This window comes from Salvelinus alpinus, chromosome 2 (assembly GCF_045679555.1).
Source record: "Salvelinus alpinus chromosome 2, SLU_Salpinus.1, whole genome shotgun sequence".
Classification (NCBI taxonomy): domain Eukaryota; kingdom Metazoa; phylum Chordata; class Actinopteri; order Salmoniformes; family Salmonidae; genus Salvelinus; species Salvelinus alpinus.
This window is the reverse complement of record NC_092087.1, coordinates 49,900,318-49,920,058: the sequence shown is the minus strand read 5'-3', so window position 1 is coordinate 49,920,058 and position 19,741 is coordinate 49,900,318. Positions and strand designations below refer to the sequence as shown.

Sequence of the window (19,741 nt, the reverse complement as noted above, 5' to 3'; positions counted from 1 at the left end):
AGGAAGCTGGTTGAAGAGAAGACGAACGAGCTAGAGGACATGGATTTTATTGAGAAAGTGAATGGACCTACAGCATGGGTGTCCCCATTAGTTGTAGTACACAAGAAAACTGGTGACATCAGAGTTTGTGTGTACATGATTAGAAGAAATGAAGCTGTTGTGCGGGAGCAACACCCCATCCCCACCATCGACGAGATCCTGGAGGACATGTCAGGAGCCGTGGTCTTCTCAAAACTGGACCTAAAGTGGGGATATCATCAGATCGAACTGAAACCTGAGTCTCGTTCCCTGACCACATTTATGACTCACACAGGTTTGTGGCGCTACAAGAGACTAATGTTCAGTGTCTCCTCTGCTCCAGAGACATAACAGCACATCATCCGTCATGTCCTACAAGGCATTGAGGGGGTCCACAACATCTCAGATGATGTCATTGTGTTTGGGAAGAACGGACTATCTTGAGTCAGAAGCAAAAAGATGGTTCACACAGGCCAGTGTACTACGCTAGCCGTGCTCTCACAGATGTACAGCGACGGTATTCTCAGACTGATAGAGAGGCACTCGCCATAGTCTGGGCATGCCAGAAGTTTCATGTGTTTCTCTATGGCAAAGACTTTGTAATGGTAACCGACTGCAAGCTTTTAGAGACAATTTATTCTCCAAAATCCAAACCATCAGCGAGGGTTGAGAAATGGGTACTGAGAATGCAGCCTTACAGATTCAAGGTTGTATACAAGCCTGGGCCTCAGAAAGACCACTTCTACTACGTAGAGCTGGAATAAATGTCAGCAAAGGATTCCGTTCTAGCTACTATACCAACAAGCATCAGACAGGGTGATTAGAGCATGTGCGGCACTGCATACCGACATGTTCAAGAAGAACTCTCTATTGCTGGACAGATAGTTCAACGAGGCAACCACATTATTATGCCACGAGCAGCTCAGAATCTGAATTTTATGTTAGCACACGAAAGGCATCAAGGGATAGTAAAAACAAAACAGAGACTGCGCACAAAAGTGTGGTGGCCAAACATTGGTAAAGAGGTTGAACTGCTCGTGAAGTCCTGTCCAGCATGTCAAGTCAATGACACACCACCAAAGCAGGTCCACACAGTCAGAACAGAGCTACAGTACCAGCTAAACCATGGCAATTCCTAGCCATTGACATGTGTGGGCCGTCCCAACAGGAGAACACCTCCTCGTAACATCAGACTACTACTCAAGATGGGTTGATGTATCCTAAACTGCATCACCACCGCCAATATAATCAAAAGGGTGACGTTTGCAGTCCATGGCTATTCTGAGTCTATTGTGATGGATAATGGTGCTTCTCTCACAGCGAGTGATTTCCGAGCATTTGTGGAGGGAAACGGGATCCGACACCTACGCATCATTCCATACTGGCCTCAGGCCAATGGCGAAGTTAAAAGACACAACAGGACGCTTGTCAAAGCAATTCACACCACTCAATCAGAAGGGAAGGATTGGTGCACAGAACTACAGACGTTTCTCATGGCCTACAGGAGTACGCTACACTCAGTCACAGGCCGCAGTCCAGCTGAACTGTTGTTCAACCTCCAAATTAGAACCAAACAGCCAGAGCTGTCAGCCGACATGCAGCCAGGAGCTGCACCACACGACAACGCCATTGGGCTTGCTGATGCTGAAAGGAAGGAGAAGGGCTGACAGAACTCAGACAGATCTAGGAGAGCAACTGGAAGCACAATCCAACAAGGTGACATGCTTCTGTTACAGCAACCAAAGCAAAACAAGTTGTCAACTACCTTCGTACCAGAAATACTTTATTTTGAGCACTAGATAATGTTTTGTTACGTTATAATGCATAGATCTACAGTTTAGAGATCATAATGTTATCATAATGGTTAGTCAAACATCTAAGAAGACGAGGGATGTAGTGTATTAGCGACATCTAGTGGTGCAATACCAGTGGTGCACTATGGGTCACGTGAGGAAAGGAGGGAGGCTATTCTTGGTGGACCAGGAATAAAGTACAAGTGAATGATTCACGAGAGTCTGAGTCACGTCGATACATTACAGAGACCAACTACAAATAGACCGACTAAATGTAACTTAGTTTACAGTTGACATTTTTCTGTTCACATTAATTCACTAAAGCTCTGACCGGTTTACTAATAGATCTATTCACAGTTGCTTGTAATTTCAGTCCAGATTTGTGTACTTTTAGTCCATCTAAATTGTAGGTCATGTGTACTGTACTTCTCTCTTTCTGCTTAATTAAGGACTTTCTTGTGTAATATGAGATCTCTTCTCACCAGGTTTGACCTCTCCTTTGACCCCCAGTACAGCACTGAATCCTACATCAGGTGTGTTAGTCATCATTACCTAGTTAGCAGATAGAACCTAAACACATAGAATTGCTTTATGTTCTCCAGGTTTTTGTATGTTTTTTATCATTAGAAATTTGCTTCATTACAAAAAAAGGTGATACTTGACGAATTAAATCAACCCATTTAGATACCATCTTTTTGTATAATTAGAATGACTTTCTTTGCACCAGGTTTGACTGTGGTTTACTCATTAACCTATTCATAGCTGCTTGTACGTTCCCTCTATATTGGTAGTACACTTCTTAGATATGAAACAAACGTACATTTTTCGTCTCATAATGTTTCTTCTCCTACATCAGGTGTGTTGGTCATCTTTAGTTAGCAAAACTGAAACAAATAGACTACCTTTATCTTACCCAGGTTTTGTATATATATTTCTTTTTTTCACCACAAATGTACACACTGGAGGTCAAAGCTCCACAGACAGTGTTGTGAACGCAAAATTCTCAAAAAATAGTTTTGGTTAAGTATCCTTTTTATTAATCCCACGGCAAAAATACACTTTCCTTTTCCTACTAGCACTAACTTTGCTGATAACTACTTAGTTGAGGGAACTGGCTACGATTGTGACATGTTGTTGTCTCACCTAGCTATGTCAAGAAGAATTAATAACTGATGTAAGTCACTCTGGATAAGAACGTCTGCTAAATTAATTAAATGTAAAACTAGCTGTCTTTCCTCACATATATGAAAACGGAAACATTTACCAAGACTAATAATAATGTGGTATTCTAACACCTGTCTACCATTTTAAATATTTACATTGGGATTTAAAGCTAATGACCTCTCCTGATGTCATCATGTCACCAAACAGTGGCCCAATTATGGCAGGCAGCAGTGGGTGTGGCTTCTGGAGTGGGCGTGCTCCTGATGGGATTGACATCTGTCTGTCTTCGCTGGAGGACAGGTTAGTACTTCTGATTCTGCATAACAAATAATTTGCAAACATTTTCCTTTGTCATATTAATGTTAGTGCCGTTGATAGGGCTTAATCTATCAACTCCTTTTGGTGATATTGTATAGGTTAGGCAATATCTATCAACAAATTTTGGTCATATTGTATAGGGTAGGCTATATTCAATATAATAATATGGTCTAATTCGTTTTTCAGAGAAAACCAATTGTCAGAGGTAAGAATTCCCCTTGTGAATATGATGCAGATTGTATCAACCTTTAGTTCTGTATTGTCCATGATGAGATGTTCTTACCACAACCTTCTTATACTTTTATGTTGTACAGACCTACAGCCAGACAGGATGATCAAAGCCAAAGTTCAGTACCAGTCAAAAGTTTGGACACACCTACTCATTCCAGGTATTTTCTTTATTTTTACTATTTTCTACATTGTAGAATAATAGTGAAGACATCAACACTATGAAATAACGCATATAGAATCATGTAGTAACCAAAAAAGTGTTTAACAAATCAAAATATATTTTATATTCTTCAAAGTAGCCACACTTTGCCTTGATGACAGCTTTGCGCACTCTTGGCATTCTCTCAACCAGCTTCATGAGGAATGCTTTTCCAACAGTCTTGAAGGAGTTCCAAAGAGAAGCAGGAGGGTGGACCAGAGTAATGAAGACTTTTCGTTGACAGTTTGCTAAATCACTGTGCATACCTACAAACACGCACGCACACACATACAGACACACACACATTGTATTTTAACATTTAATGCATCTTTGAGACTTCTGTCATTTTTCTTTTGAAATTGATAACTTACTATGCATAGTGTACATACATACTTTGACTGTACAAAACATTAAGAACACCCTCCCCCATTTTGAAGTAAGGTACTAACTAGCATTAGGGGCATGGACTCTACAAGGTGTTGAAAGCGTTCCACAGGGATGCTGACTCCAAGGTTTCCCACAGTTGTGTCAAGTTGGATGCATGTCCTTTGGGTGGTGGACCATTCTTGAGACACACGGGAAACTGTTGAGCATGAAAAACCCAGCAGCGTTGGCGTTATTGACACAAACCAGTGCGCCTGGCACCTACTACCATACCCCATTCAAAGGCACTTACATATTTTGTCTTTCCCATACACCCTCTGAGTGGCACACATGCACAATCGATGTCTCAATTGTCTCAAGGCTTTAAAATCCCTCTTTAATCTGTCTCCTTCCCTTCATCTACAATGCTTGAAGTGGATTTAACAAGTGACATCAATAAGGGATCATAGCTTTCACCTGAATTTACCTGGTCAGTCTATGTCATGGAAAGAGCAGGTGTTCATAACGTTTTGAACACTCAGTGTACATACACACACAGACACATTTTATTTAAATGTTTTGTTTAACACCGTTTTATGAGATCAAGTGTCCTTTCTGTAATCTTTGTTGACATTGAGAGCATGATAGTGTTAACTAACACAGCAATGTTTATTATTTAAGCTTTTAAAATGACAGTTTGTCTCAGGGATCATTATTTATTTATTCATATGTAATAGTCTGTTTAGCCCGGGTGCCAGTCTGTTTCTACTCTCTTGCCAACTCCTTAAGCAATTGCCATGTTTACACAATTTCATGAGGAGTTGTGGCAAGAGAGCATTAAAAGACTGGCACCCAGGCTATTGTCTGATTGGTGTTAATGTCAATAATACATTTCCTATGTACATATACCCACCAACAGGTTATGGTAATAAGTCCTTGACAGCAGTGTAGCTCTAGCGTCCCTTCAGAAAGCTGTCCAATACGCGGTCTCCCCTGTCTATGAGCCAGTATCCAGCCATGGCCGCCACTCCACCCATGAAGATGGAGGTGAAGACCATGTCTCCTTTAGCAGCCAGGGTGGCCAAAGCACAGAGCAGCACCCCAAAGAACATCTGCTGGAGTACCTCCACCTCTTCATCCTGGACGTCCTCAAACAGACCCTTCTCACCCACACCTACAGGGAGGAAGGGAGGGAGAGAGAGAGAGAAATAAATACATTTTCAACAATACTTTTCAATAGAAAGTTAACAAAAATAGACAAGATCCTGCAATGACTTAGAAACTACACTGATAAACTTATATCACAGTTTACTTACTTATGGAGTAGCCTGCTCCAGGTGATTTGTTTTTCAAATCATATGAGCAAAACATATTTCTGGAACACTAAGCCAGACAAGATTAAACATGCCTATATCTATAATGAATATCAGTTTGAGGCGCTGCAATTATTAAATATGAAAGCACTAAACCTCTCACTTAAACCCAAACTTGTTCTCCAGTAGATTCATATCTTGTTCCAAATTTTTATTTTTGCCTAAATACAGCTACTTTTAATTTTATTTTTTATTTAACCTTCATTTAACTAGGCAAGTCAGTTAAGAACAAATTCTTATTTACAATGACGGACAAGGAACATTGGGTTAACCGCCTTGTTCAGGGGCAGAACAACAGATTTTTACCTTGTCAGCAAGGGGATTTGATCTAACAACCTTTCGGTTACTGGCCCAATGCTCTAATCACTAGGCTACCTGCCACCCTACTTCTCATTTTCGGTTAACTGAAAATTAAACCTTGTTCAAAGTACATTATAACAAATATTATAGTTAAACTCAAATATACTCATTGATTTAAAAAAAATCTTTATGGAAAAAAAGTATTAAAGAGGGTATTATATTTATGATATTATGAATAGGAATGGTAGAGTTATGTCACAACAGCAGCTATTGGAAATATATGAGAAGGTTCGCTCAATTCAAAGTTACGACCAATTGATTGCAGCACTACCGCAGAAATGGAGAAGGCAAGTAGAAGGGGGAAGAAGTAGGGAACTGGTCTGTCTGACCTATATTAAGGACCAAAACTGGTGAAAAACATTTGCAAAAATAGAAAAATATACCAGTTTCATTTGAGGACCAAAATGTTGACAGCTGTGCCATGCAGGTTGCAAAATAGCTGGGAAGAAATGTTTGATGTACCGATTCCAGGGTACAAGGTGTATGAGCTGATTCAACGCTTTGAGTTTTTCAATTTAAAGTACTGTACAAAATTCTTGCTACGAACATATATGCGGCATACAACCATCTCAGCTCTGCAGATTTTGCTGTTAAGAGACAGAATCATCAGACCATTTATTCTGGTATTGCCCACAGATAGCTTGTTCCTGGTTATAAATTAAGGAATGGCTGAAAAATCACAACATTACTTAAAATTAACCCTACAAATACAACTGTTGGGAGATTTGGAAAGACAGTCAATCAAACAACAGTATAATAATACTCTTAGCAAAAATATTTATCTTTAACCCCCTAGAGTCGATGTCTGTGCCCCAGGGAAATCTAATTATCAACAGGAAAGCACACATTTACCGGTATAAATACATTATCTTCGTTGATATTTTCATTTCTATAAGCAAATTCATACTTTCTCATCTGTTGGTTGTCTAGCAATGATCAACAACCAATTTGACAAAGCTTGAAAAATGTTGAAAATAATAAATGGGCAAATGTTTCACAATCCAGGTGTGGAAAGCTCAAGCCAGGTACACACACATTACACGATGTTGGACCCGATTCAGCTGTCACAGACAAGTTGTAGAGATCGAAGACAAAATCCCCATGTCAATGTCTACTTGGGCGCGCGGCCGTCACTGAGGCTCGTTTAACGTGAGTGGGTCAGATATGCATTCTGAAGGATACCGATCTTGTCTTTGAGCAGTCCCAGACTTCCCGATTTATTATCGGCATAAAATCTGCAGTGCTCTTGTCGTGTGAGACAAGTTTTAGAACGGTGATGAGCAATAACCAATGAGAGCTCGCCAGAGAAGAAGCCAGTGAATTTTGACGTTGTTTCACATCACCCAGAATGTGTAGACTCTCGAGAAGGAGCGATGACTACTACTAATATGCGTTTGTACTTGCCTTTAATCAAAGTCAAAGCGTCAAATCGTTACCGCTCTGAAGTTCACAAGCGATGTTATTCAATTCAAAATGTTGGCTAGACATTTCAACTCTGTACGGCAAGCGTGAATGTCTGTCTACATTACGTTACATCTAACCACATCATTGTTTTTGTTTTGTTTTTACACATTTTCTAATGTTTCTTCCGCTTTGACGTTACAGAGTATGTTGTGTAAATTGATGACAAAATATCAATTTTAATCCCAATTTGTAACACAAGAAAATGTGGAAAAAGTAAACGGGTGTGAATTCTTTCTGAAGGCACTGTACCCACTCCATTCCTCATATGTTTATTTTTATCTCTGCTGGGCGGGGGTGTGGCTGGGCGGGGGTGTTGGTTGAACTGGGGTGGTAGTTGGTGAGCATGGGGGTGGGGTTATGAGGAGGAAGGGGGGGGGGGGGGGGGGGGGTGTTCGGGGTACAACCGGAGAATTTTGGGTGTTCGGTGCGGCTTCTCTTCGGTGTTCAATGTATGTTTTAAAATCTCAAAAATAAATAAATAAAATAAATACAGCTAGAAGGAGAGTGGGAAAGAGATGGGGGATGTGTGTGTGTGTGTGTGTGTGTGTGTGTGTGTGTGTGTGTGTGTGTGTGTGTGTGTGTGTGTGTGTGTGTGTGTGCATGCGCGCGTCAGTGCGTGGTGTGAGCACGTGTGGTTAGAACACTTACCTCTGGGTAGCTTTTTCTGCACACAGACATTGTTAATGCGTGTGAAGCCTTCAGCACAGTCACAGAGGAAAGAACCATCCAAATTGATACAGATCTCATCTAGCCCTGAACACGCCAGAACCCGCTCACTGCATTCATCTATATCTGAGGGAGGGAGTAGGGAGTGAGTGAGAGTGAGAGTGAGAGTGAGAGTGAGAGTGAGAGAGAGATACTTCTGGACTAAGAATCAGACAGACTGACAAACATCCAGACAGAGAGACAGACAAACACACACACACACACTCATCCTTATACATACTGTACACATTCTCATACACAAAATACGCCACTTACCTAAACACTTGGCTCCGGTTAGTCTGTAGCCAGCAGCACACTTCCTGCAGCGAGCTGGCCCAGCACCCATACAGCCTACACAGGCCTGGTCACAGCCTGTTGGAAGACCACAAACGATCTGTGTCAACTCATAACACCCATACACAGTTCACAGTTCACACTAATGGGAGAGGAGATTCTGTTTCAGAGATCATAATATAATTGTATACAGCAACCTGGAGAAATCTTATGGATTCTGAATGAAATTGTATTGAACATAGAATTACACATTAAATTGAATAGGATCTCTGTGGTATTCAAGACAACTCTTATCTATACAATGAAGCTCTTGATAGTCTTATGACAAACTTTCACCTTTTTTTAAATTATATAATTGGGAAACAAAAAAGTTTACTTAAGGGGAAGTTAGGATTCGCCCCATAGTGTTTAAAATCAAATCAAATCAATTGTATTAGTCACATGCGCCGAATACAACAGGTGTAGACCTTACAGTGAGATGCTTACTTACGAGCCCCTAACCAACAATGCAGTTTCAAAAAAATACAGATAAGAATAAGAGATAAGAGATAAAAATAACAATAGCGAAACTATATACAGGGGGGTACCGATACAGAGTCAATGTGCGGGGGCAACGGTTATTTGAGGTAGTATGTGCATGTAGGTAGAGTTATTAAAGTGATTATGCACAGATGACAACAGAGAGTAGCAGTGGTGTAAAGAGGGGGTGAGGGGGAGGAGGGGCACTGCACATAGTCTGGGTAGCCATTTGACTAGATGTTCAGGAGTCTTATGGCTTCGTGGTAGAAGCTGTTTAGAAGCCTCTTGGACCTAGACTTGGCGCTTCGGAACCGCTTCCAGTCTACCCTATGACTAGGGTGGCTGGAGTCTTTGACAATTTTTAGGGCCTTCCTCTGACACCGCCTGGTATAGAGGTCCTGGATGGCAGTAAGCTTGGCCCAGTGATGTACTGGGCCGTTCGCACTACCCTCTGTAGTGCCTTGCGGTCGGAGGCCGACCAACTGCTGTTGAAGAGGAAGAAGTGAGCTCTGGTAGCAGCACTGACCTCTGAACCCTGGTAGCAGCACTGACCTTTGCACTGATAGTTGCCCTCTGTGTTGAAGCAGTAGGTGTTGGGGGGACACTGGCCCAGCTCTGTGCCACACTCATCTATGTCTGGAACACAACAGCAACAGATATTATAGCAACACAACAGAACAGGTTTTGTATAAAGTACAGCACAGTAAGATTGTACATTGAAGCATTTTACATTATAAACACCAACATTTAGAAAGATATTAGATGTTGATGCATCTCTTCATTTATCTGAGAAACACACACACACATAATATATATCTCTCTCTCTACACACACAAACACAGTCCCGCTTACCTACACATGTGTTGTCATGGAGGGTCCAGCCTGTTCTGCACTCCAGACACAGGTCATTCTGAAGCCCTGAGCATTCCTTACAGGAGTCCAGACAGCCTCGGACCAGAACCACATGGGACAGCACTGAGTACAGCCCTGCAGCAAGGAGGGGCCAGCCAGTCCTCATCACACCCTCCCTATCAAGCAGCCACTGAGACAGTATGAGAGAGTGGATTGGACCACGAGTTCTATAGGAACCAGGGGACACAGACAGGAAAGTATACAGTTCTGTATTAGGTTGAACACTTACTTTAATCGTTTAGATAATTTAAAGGCCAGTCTGCAATTGATACATACATTTTTGGGAAATTTAAATGAATTATACATAGCCCACATAGCCCATTATACATTATACCCATTGATTGTTGTAGAATAGGTAATTGCACCTTTTGTAGCCTTTTGAGTAGTGTAACTTGGTTTTATTTCACCTAATTGTAATATGATATCCATAAATCCCCTTGTGACAGGGGGATGGAAGCTTGTTGTCTGCAACAAGAAGGGGCAATTGAACGCAAGTTTCACCCCAAAAATGGGGTGAACGCAAGTTTCACCCCTAGCATGTCTATCTATAGGTAACAGGGTTGACCTGCTCGACCAGCTCAGTTTTCCACAACAAAACACTAGAAAATGGCCAAAAAGAGTAGAACCTGCTCACCAGCTTTTACGCTATAGTTTCACTATTAGATGTTCGTTGTTTCTTTAGAATATATTTGTTTAATGAGAGTTCAGTTCATGCCACAGGGTTGACCTTAAAATGAGGAACAGGTTTTCTTTTTACCTTAAAATGAATCCCTAATCAACTGAAATAAATACAAATCCTCAGAAAATACTTTGTCAAAGCAACAAAATAACTACTAATAAATGTTGTGGTTAAGTTGGTTAAAATCTTCCTAGAAGTCAAAGAGGATCCACAAAAGGGACATGTCAAAATCAGAATTTTGCACTTTTAGCAAGTCTTTATTAATTTAAAAAATGTATTTATTGAATTTTCCATGTGGTCTATATTAGTGACCCGGTTCAGGAAACTAGGCGTTATGTCGCATGTCATGACTTCACATTTTTATCAAAATGCATTTTTTGGCAGAAATGTCTTCTCGAACATGTAAACTTTCATGTGCCTTAATATCAAACTTGTATGCCATCTGTAAATACAGATAAAATTGTTAGATTACGAGCCTAGTTGGTTTAGCCACAGAAAAAGTGAGCAACCTTCCCGCTAGCCATGATTGGCTGAGATATTGAGTGGGCTGGACATGCCGAGAGATGAGTTTGGATTGGTCTGCCATATAGCACGCATCTGTCTATTGGAGCTTGTCAGTATGGCTAGGTAATCGTGTTAAACGCGGCTTTTTTTCAAATGTATCGCATCGTAAAACTGCATAAACCTAATGTCAAGTGAAAGTGTACTGTTAGTTAGCTAACGTTATGTGTATGCTCTCCACTTTCTGGAGTACCGAGTTTTGAAATCAGTGGAATTCGAGTATGATAGCTAAGGAGATGGAGAAAACACCAGTTTGGATTATGTCGTCAAACTAAGGGAAACTATGCATGGCATCAGACAGGAGATGCATCCAAACATGATGTATACTGGTAAGATAGTCTAGCTAGCTACATTTTCAGATATTGCACGTTTCTAATTTTGACAGCAAGTGGTTTCATTTCAAGTGTACTGTTAGCTAGCTAACGTTAGCTGGCTGGGTCGCTAGCTAACATTATGTGCATGATCTTATTCTTCGTATCTCAGACACATTTGCTTGACTAGTTTAGCCATAGAATCTGGTTGGTTAGCTACCTGCAGATTCATGCAGGGTAGTAACGCCATGAGTTGTGATTATGGTCCATTGTTTAGCTAACTAGCTACCTGTCTTAACAAAAGACCACTCTAATTTTGACAAAGTATTTTCATTTCAAGTTAGTGTACTGTTAGCTAACTAGCTAACGTTAGCTGGCTGGCTGGATTCATTGTTTACCTCGCTAGTTATCTAGCTATATTTCTCAACAAAAGACTCTCGTCTTAGTGTGCCAGAGCGCAGAATAACTGATACCATTTTTTACGCTCAACGCCCGTTGAATATGTCCGGTGTCAGTAACCGTCGGCAACAAAGCATAATTCAATTGTTGCCAGCAGCACAGTTACAGTCAGCAACGCTCTGGATAACATGAAAACGGCCTAACCAGCTCTGCTAGCGGGAGTAAAATGGTCAGAATGGGGTGTTCTCTCATTATGTGTCTGGAAGTAGCTAGCCAATGTTAGCCAGTTAACTTGGGTGCTTGTCTGTCGTTGTGAGGTCAGAGCTTTCGGAACAACCCTACTTATTGGCCAGAGCGTCCAGTGTGCGCTCTGAAAGCAAACCGCTCTGAATTTACTAACGGACAATCTGACAGCATAGTTGTAGTCACCAACGCTCTGGAAAACATAACAGCGTAACCAGCTCTGCTAGGACGAGTAATGTTCAGTGAGGTGTTCTCTCTCTCTTAGATGTCTAGAAGTAGCTGGCAAGTTAGTACAGAATGCTTGGATCAACCCTTAAAGAGATAGGTGGGGCTAAGGCTTAAGAGGGTGTGAACAATGCTGAATGGGTGTAGACAAAGAAGGGCTCTCCAATGGTAGTACCAAAACATTGAAAGGCGATTTTCTCCAAAGTGAGTTTACAAGTTGATCAACTTTCAAAGCAGAATTACTTTCCCATTGTTTCCTCAAATGCAGTGTATGAAATACAATGTTGTACCTCTGTCTCTACTTTTATCCAATGTAAAAACAGATATTCAAATGTTGCTACATAAGACAGAATCCAGGTGGTGAGTCACATTAAAGGGCACTTAATTTAATATAAAAGGCTTTTAAAACCAATCATTCAAAAGTATTTATAAAGCCCTTTTTACATCAGCAGATGCCACAAAGTGCTACACAAAAAAACAGCCTAAAACCCCAAACAGCAAGTAATGCAGACGTAGAATCACGGTGTCAAGGAAAAACTCCCTAGAAAGGCAGGAACCTAGGAAGAAACCTAGAGAGGAATCAGACTCTGAGGGGTGGCCAGTCCTTTTCTGTCTGTGCCGGGTGGAGATAGTACATGGCCATTAAGGCCAGATTGTTCTTCAAGATGTTCAAACGTTCATAGACGACCAGCAGGGTCATTCAGAGGTTGAGATAGCAGGTGCGGAAGAGAGAGAGTCAGAAACAGAAGGTCCGGGACAAGGTACTGTAGCACGTCCGGTGAACAGGTCATGGTTCCATAGCCAGTTGTTCCGATGACTGAGTGTAATCTGGCCCAGGGGTGCGAAGGTGAACGGCAAGGCACTGGAGAGATGAACCGCCCTTGCTGTCTCTGCCTTGTCGGCTCACCTCTGAGCCGTGACAAAAGCATGGATTAGCTTTTATGTTAGTTTAGTTTGTGATTATTGTTATGAAGATAGAAAAAAGCTGTTCTTGAAATATTCTTGATATTTTCGTCAAAAGAGAGATCAGGGTCCAGAGTAACGCTGAGGTCCTTCACAGTTTTATTTGAGATGACTGTTCAACCATCAATATTAATTGTCAGGTTCAACAGAAGATCTCTTTGTTTCTTGGGACCTAGAACTAGCATCTCTGTTTTGTACGAGTTTAAAAGTAAAATGTTGCCGCCATACACTTCCTTATGTCTGAAACACAGGCTTCCGGTGTAGGCAATTTGGGGGCTTCACTATGTTTCATCGAAATGTACAGCTGTGTGTTATTCGCATAGCAGTGAAAGTTGACATTGTGTTTCCGAATGACATCACCAAGAGGTATAATATATAGTGAAAACAATATTGGTCCAAAAACAGAACCTTCAGGAGCGTCAAAACTTACAATTGATTTGTCAGAGGACAAACCATCCACAGAGACAAACTGATATCTTTTCAACAGATAAGATCCAAACCAGGCAAGAACTTGTCCATGTAGACCAATAAGGGTTTCCAATCTCTCCAAAATAATGTGGTGATTGATGGTGTCAAAAGCAGCACTAAGGTCTAGGAGCACGAGCAAAGATGCAGACCCCTGGTCTGACGCCATTAAAAGGTCATTTACCGCCTTCACAAGTGCAGTCTCAGTGCTATGATGGGGTCTAATACCAGACTGAAGTGTTACGCATACATTTGTCTTCAGGTCAGGCTGTGAGTTGCTGCGTAACAGCTTTTTCAAAAATGTTTGAGAGGGAATGGGAGATTAAATATAGGCCGAAAGATTTGTACGTTTGGTTTGACTATTTCAAGAGAGGCTTTATTACTGTCACTTTTAGTGAGTTTGGTACACATCCGGTGGATAGGGAGCCATTTATTACAGGAAGTAGCTCTTTCACTGGTTTAGTTGGAATAGGGTCCCGAATGCAGCTTGAAAGTTTAGAGGCCATAACTATTTTCATGAATGTGTTTAGAGATACAGGATAAAAAAAACGTTTGTGTCTCCATTGATCCTAGGTCCTGGCAGTTCTGTACAGACTCAGGACACCTGAGTTTCAAAGAGATTCAAAGATTCACGCAGATTCAAAGAGGAGTCCGTAATTTGCTTTCTAATGATCATGATCTTTTCATCAAAGAAGTTCATAAATTCATCACTGCTGAAATGAAAGGCATCCTCTCTTGGGAATCCTGGTTTTTAGTTAGCTTTGCGACAGTATCAAAAATAAATGTTATATTCTTGTTCTCCTGAATTAGGTTGGAAAAATAGGATGATCGAGCAGCAGTGAGGGCTCTTCGATACTGCACGGGACTGTCTTTCCAAGCTAGACGGAAGACTTCCAGTTTGGTGGATCGCCATTTCCGTTCCAATTTTCTGGATGATTGCTTCAGGGCTCGGGTATTTTCTGTAGACCAGGGAGCCAATTTCTTGTGACAAATTCTTTTTGTTTTTAGGGGTGCATCTAGGGTATTACACAAGGTTCAATTTAGATCCTCAGTTAGGTGGTTAACCAATTTTTGTACTCTGACATCCTTGGGTAGGTGGAGGGAGTCTGGAAGGGCATCTAGGAATCGTTTGGTTGTCCGAGAATTTATAGCACAGCTTTAGTTGATCCTTGGTTGGGGTCTGAGCAGATTATTTGTTGTGATTGCAAACGTAATAAGAATGGGGTCCGATAGTCCAGGATTATGAGGAAAAACATTTAGATCCACAATATTTATTCCATGGAACAAAACTAGATCCAGGTTTTGACTGTTGCAATGAGTAGGTCCAGAGACATGTTGGACAAAACCTACTGAGTCGATGATGGCTCCGAAAGCTTTTGGAGTGGGTCTCTGGACTTTTCCATGTGGATATTAAAGTCACCAAAATGTTTTATATTATCTGCCATGACAACAGGGTCTGACAGGAATTCAGGGAACTCAGTGAGGAAAACTGTATATGGCCCAGAAGGCCTGTAAACAGTAGCTATAAAAAGTGATTGAGTAGGCTGCATATATTTCATGACTAGAAGCTAAAAATACGAAAACGCAGTCATCTTTTGGGGGGGTACATGGAAATGTTCTGTCTTAAATGTTAGCAACACCTCCGCCTTTACGGGATACGCAGGGGATATGGTCAATAGTGTAACCAGGAGGAGAGGCCTCATTTAACACAGTAAATTCATCAGACTTGAGCCATGTTTCAGTCAGGCCAATCACATCAAGATTATGATCAGTGATTAGTTCATTGACTATGACTGCCTTGGAAGTGAGGGATCTAACATGAATTAGTCCTATTTTGAGATGTGAGAGATCACAATCGCTTTCAATAATGACAGGAATGGAGGAGGTCTTTATTCCAGTGAGATTTCTAAGGAGAACACCGCCATGTTTAGTTTTGCTCAACCCAGATCGAGGCACAGAAACGGTTTCAATTGGGGATAGGTGAGCTGACTAAACTGACTGTGCTAACCTGGCACCCTATCTCATTGTGGAGCTAGAGGAGTTTGAGTCCTGTCTATGTTGATAGATAAAATGAGAGCACTCCTCCAGCTAAAATGGAGTCCGTCACTCCTCAACAGGCCAGGCTTTTTCCTGTTTGTGGGTGAGTCCCAGAAAAATGATCTACAAATTCTATATTTTGGGAGGGGCAGAAAACATTGAGACTCTGCTGTAGAGCTCATCACCCCCCTTAACTGGGAGGAGGCCAGAGACAGTTACTTGAAGCTGACATATCTTTTTTTAATCAAATTTAAACGCTGAAGCTATGTTGCGCTTGGTGACCTCTGACTGTTTCATCCTAACATCGTTGGTGCCGACATGGATAACAATATCCCTATACTCTCTACACTTGCCAGTTTTAGCCTTAGCCAGCACCATCTTCAGATTAGCCTTAACGTCGGTAGCCTTGCCTCCTGGTCAACAGTGTATGATTGCTGGATGACTATTTAAAAGTCTACTATTGCGGGTAATGGAGTCGCCAATGACTAGGGTTTTCCATTTGTCAGAGCTAATGGTGGGAGGCTTCGGCGGTTGAACGTTTCTGTCGGCTGAGCATGCCGACAGCATTTCTTTCAAGAAGCCTTGAGAAAATTGTCTGGCTGCGGGGACTGTGTGTGGGGTATTTAAAGTAATATGTGTACTTTTTCAGATAACAAGCTGTTTTATCCTTTCCTGCACTTAAATGACCCTTGCCTAATGATTGCATTTGAAGCTGGGCTTGCAACACTGCTATCCTCACCATAAGGCGATAGGTCTCCTGTATATTATGATTACAGCGACTGCAATTAGATGGCGTAGTGTTAATGTTACTACTTAGCTTTTTTCGGCTGGTGGAGGTCCTGTACAAACATGTCCAGAAAAAGCATCCGGGGTGAAATAGTTGAATGAAAAAAGTTGAGCAAGGGAAAAACTAAGTGTTCATAAATGTGTTAAATGCAGATTTAAATTCAATCTGTAAAGTTTGGCAGGTAGCCAAGTAGCATCAAACAGCACAGCAGCACGGAGACAAGTCTGGAACTTATGACACAATTTCTACATAAAATATCAAAGGGAAACAAAAAGGCACTAATTTCCTGGAACGACCCCTAATTTTAATGCCTCATGAGTTCAAGACTCTATTCATTCTTTATCACTGAAGCACTAGAGATTGTGCGATAGAAACGTAAAGTTGATTACTGATTGAGCCTCTGCTGCAGAGGATAAGTAAATTAATTACCAGCCAAAATAAATGCTTCGCGGATTTCAAGTAACAGACACATCTCAACATCAATGGTTCAGAGGAGACTGTGTGAATCAGGCCTTCATGGTCTAATTGCGACAAAGAAACCACTAAGAAAGGACACCAATTAGAAGAAGAGACTTGCTTGGGCCAAGAAACACGAGCAATGGACATTAGACCGGTGGAAATTTGTCCTTTCGTCTGGAGTCCAAATTGGAGATTTCTGGTTCCAACCGCTGTGTCTTTGTGAGACGCGGTGTGGGTGAACGGATGATCTCCGCATGTGTGGTTCCCACCGTAAAGCATGGAGGAGGAGGTGTTATGGTGAGGGGGTGCATTGATGGTGACACTGTCTGTGATTTATTTAGAATTCAAGGCACAGTTAACCAGAATGGCAACCACAGCGTTCTGCAGCAATATGTCATCCCATCTGGTTTGGGCTTAGTGGGTCTATCATTTGTTTTTCAACAGGACAATGACCCAAAACACCTCCAGGCTGTGTAAGGGCCATTTTACCAAGAAGAAGAGGGATGGAGTGCTGCATCAGATGACCTGGCTTCTACAATCCCCCAACCTCAACCCAATTGAGATAGTTTGGGATGAGTCGGACCACAGAGTGAAGGAAAACCAGCCAACAAGTGCTCAGCATATGTGGGATCTCCTTCAAGACTGTTGGAAAAGCATTCCAGCTGAAGCTGGTTGAGAGAATGCCAAGAGTGTGCAAAGCTGTTATCATGGCAAAGGATGGCTACTTTGAAGAATCTCAAATATAAAATATATTTTGATTTGTTTAACACTTTTTTTGATTCAGAGAGGTTGGGTTAAATGCAGAAGACAACTGACTCGGTATCCCCTTTACCTTCCCACATTAAGAGAAATCCCATTCAGCCTTGTTTACAAGTTTGAAAACTGGAATGTGAGACATAATCTACACATCGATTAGGCTGATAGAAATCCTCAGTATTTTGCTTAATGATTTTCAATTTGAGAGTCATTATTTTTTATATAGCCCACACTTTCTCGTTCTGAATTTCTATCAAGTGGGAGGGCTGTGGCTTCGTGATGATCACAAGAGCAGTTGATCACCGATTTGATAGCTCCAACTCAGAGCACTGCACAGGCATGAATTTTAAGCCCGAGCCCTACCCATGCCCCCGAAGCTCAGGCCCTAACCTACCCAGGATCGATTGCTTCTGCCAAATTTAAGGCCGGCCCTGCCCGAAACCCAAAATAACTGCCTCCTTAGTAAATCTATTAGCTGCTTCTCTCTGTCTGTCAGTCGCTCCTTGCGCACAGCTTGTTCTGTTTATTGTGGCTCTGAGTCTGAGTAACCATGGTAATTGCTCTTCTTGGGTTGCTCTGCTCAATGAAAAGACATGAGCGAGCAGTTAGCTGTTAGCTACTTTTCATCACTCTAAACTCTGACAAAACTCAAGGAACATTATTATTTTCTGCAAAATAATCTCTCCTGTTTTATATTTGATGAGATTGGAGCACATCTGACACAACGTTATGATATCACCCAGATATGACTGTACTGTGCAGCAGAGCACGAGCAAATGGCTCAACTTCAACATTTTTGTGATCAATTTAGTGATACCTGAGGCCTGCCCGTACCCTAGTTATTGATGGAAAAACAGGCCCTACCCCGCCCTAACCCAATGTATAATGTCAGGGCCCGTCGGGCTCGGATCAGGTAGCCGAGCTCTATTCTACCTCCGATACTGCCAAAACATCAGCTATGCGGTTGTCGGCTATCGCCCTTAAAACGCTTGAACTGATTGAATCTAGGCCTTAAAGGGGCAATCTGCAGTTGCTACATCCATTTTTGGACTTGTGAGTTAATGATATGTACCCATTGATTCTTGAAGAATATATCTTATAAATGCTTCATGAACTAAGTTCAACTGTCGTATTCCTTAAGAACCCGAAATATTGAATTGTTTTACTCCAATGTTTGTAAGTAAAAGTACATGGAAACAAACACTGTATGGCCTAAACACAAAACTAAAACTATAATTTTGATATCATGGATGGTCAGCCTTTGCATTCATTTATTTGTATATATTTGTTCTTATTTTACCAGGTAAGTTGACTGAGAACACATTCTTATTTACAGCAACGACCTACGTAATAATTACAGGGGAGAGGAGGGGGGATGAATGAGCCAATTGGAATGAGTCAATTCATAGCTATGTCTATGAAGTTGAGAGTGGTTACATTTCTCCAGCATCATCCCTCAGCTTTTTACCAAAATAGGCACAGGGAGTTCAGTTTGTCATTGTTTCAACTGCTGATTGGCACTTTAAACTTGCACCTTTTTTTCAATGCTGAATTGAATGTAACTGAGAAAACTGAAAGTGTCATAATCTATTGTTTAGCAAACATCCTTTCTGAATTTAAAAGTATCCAAGAAGAAATCATCTAGTTTTTCCAAACGTACATGTAATCAGTTACTCCCCAACCCTGCTGTAGAAAGTATAATGAGTGTTATTGTCAGTAACGACAAACAACTAAGGAAAATAGCTCCATGCAATTCTCTGCAACTTGACAACACTGTAGATCACATGGACTATTTTTTTGTAAATTACCTTGAAAAGTTCACACTATATTTACCTCTAAGTTTTTCGACGCTGAGCGTGAACAGCAAACGGTTTTGTCCGAAGGCACCCTTCAAAGGAATGACTGAACTGTGCAAGTCTCTGTGGGACCGCCGTCTTTCTACTCTGTTGATTTCAGCTGTCGTCGTTCTTGTTGCTCATCGGATCTGGTTTGCGCTCAGACAGGCTAGCCCTTGACCAATCACAACCTCTTGAGGGGCAAAAGGGTCCGGGACTACTGTATAAGTCGGTCAATCAGAGCACCAAGCGCACCACCACACAAAGAAGCAATGTTATTTATAACTGTGTGAGCGGAGGGCTGCATT

The 19,741-nt window shown here is 41.4% G+C and overlaps 1 protein-coding gene across 2 annotated transcripts; it reads right to left on the bottom strand.

The window, feature by feature from the left end:
* Positions 1-3,672: 3,672 nt before the first annotated feature.
* Positions 3,673-19,690, bottom strand: LOC139564215 (protein disulfide isomerase CRELD1). Of its 2 annotated transcripts, none has more exons than XM_071383546.1 (7): positions 19,432-19,690; positions 9,654-9,880; positions 9,354-9,437; positions 8,265-8,360; positions 7,932-8,075; positions 5,000-5,260; positions 3,673-3,989 (listed from the first exon to the last, which is right to left on the bottom strand). In XM_071383546.1, exons 2-6 carry the CDS (start codon positions 9,817-9,819, stop codon positions 5,040-5,042), a joined length of 711 nt encoding a protein of 236 aa, XP_071239647.1. In that variant the 5' UTR covers positions 9,820-9,880; positions 19,432-19,690; the 3' UTR covers positions 3,673-3,989; positions 5,000-5,039. The 2 variants fall into 2 exon arrangements, with proteins under 2 accessions (XP_071239647.1, XP_071239656.1); XM_071383555.1 differs by having other exon boundaries at positions 9,654-9,843; positions 19,432-19,543.
* Positions 19,691-19,741: the final 51 nt, after the last annotated feature.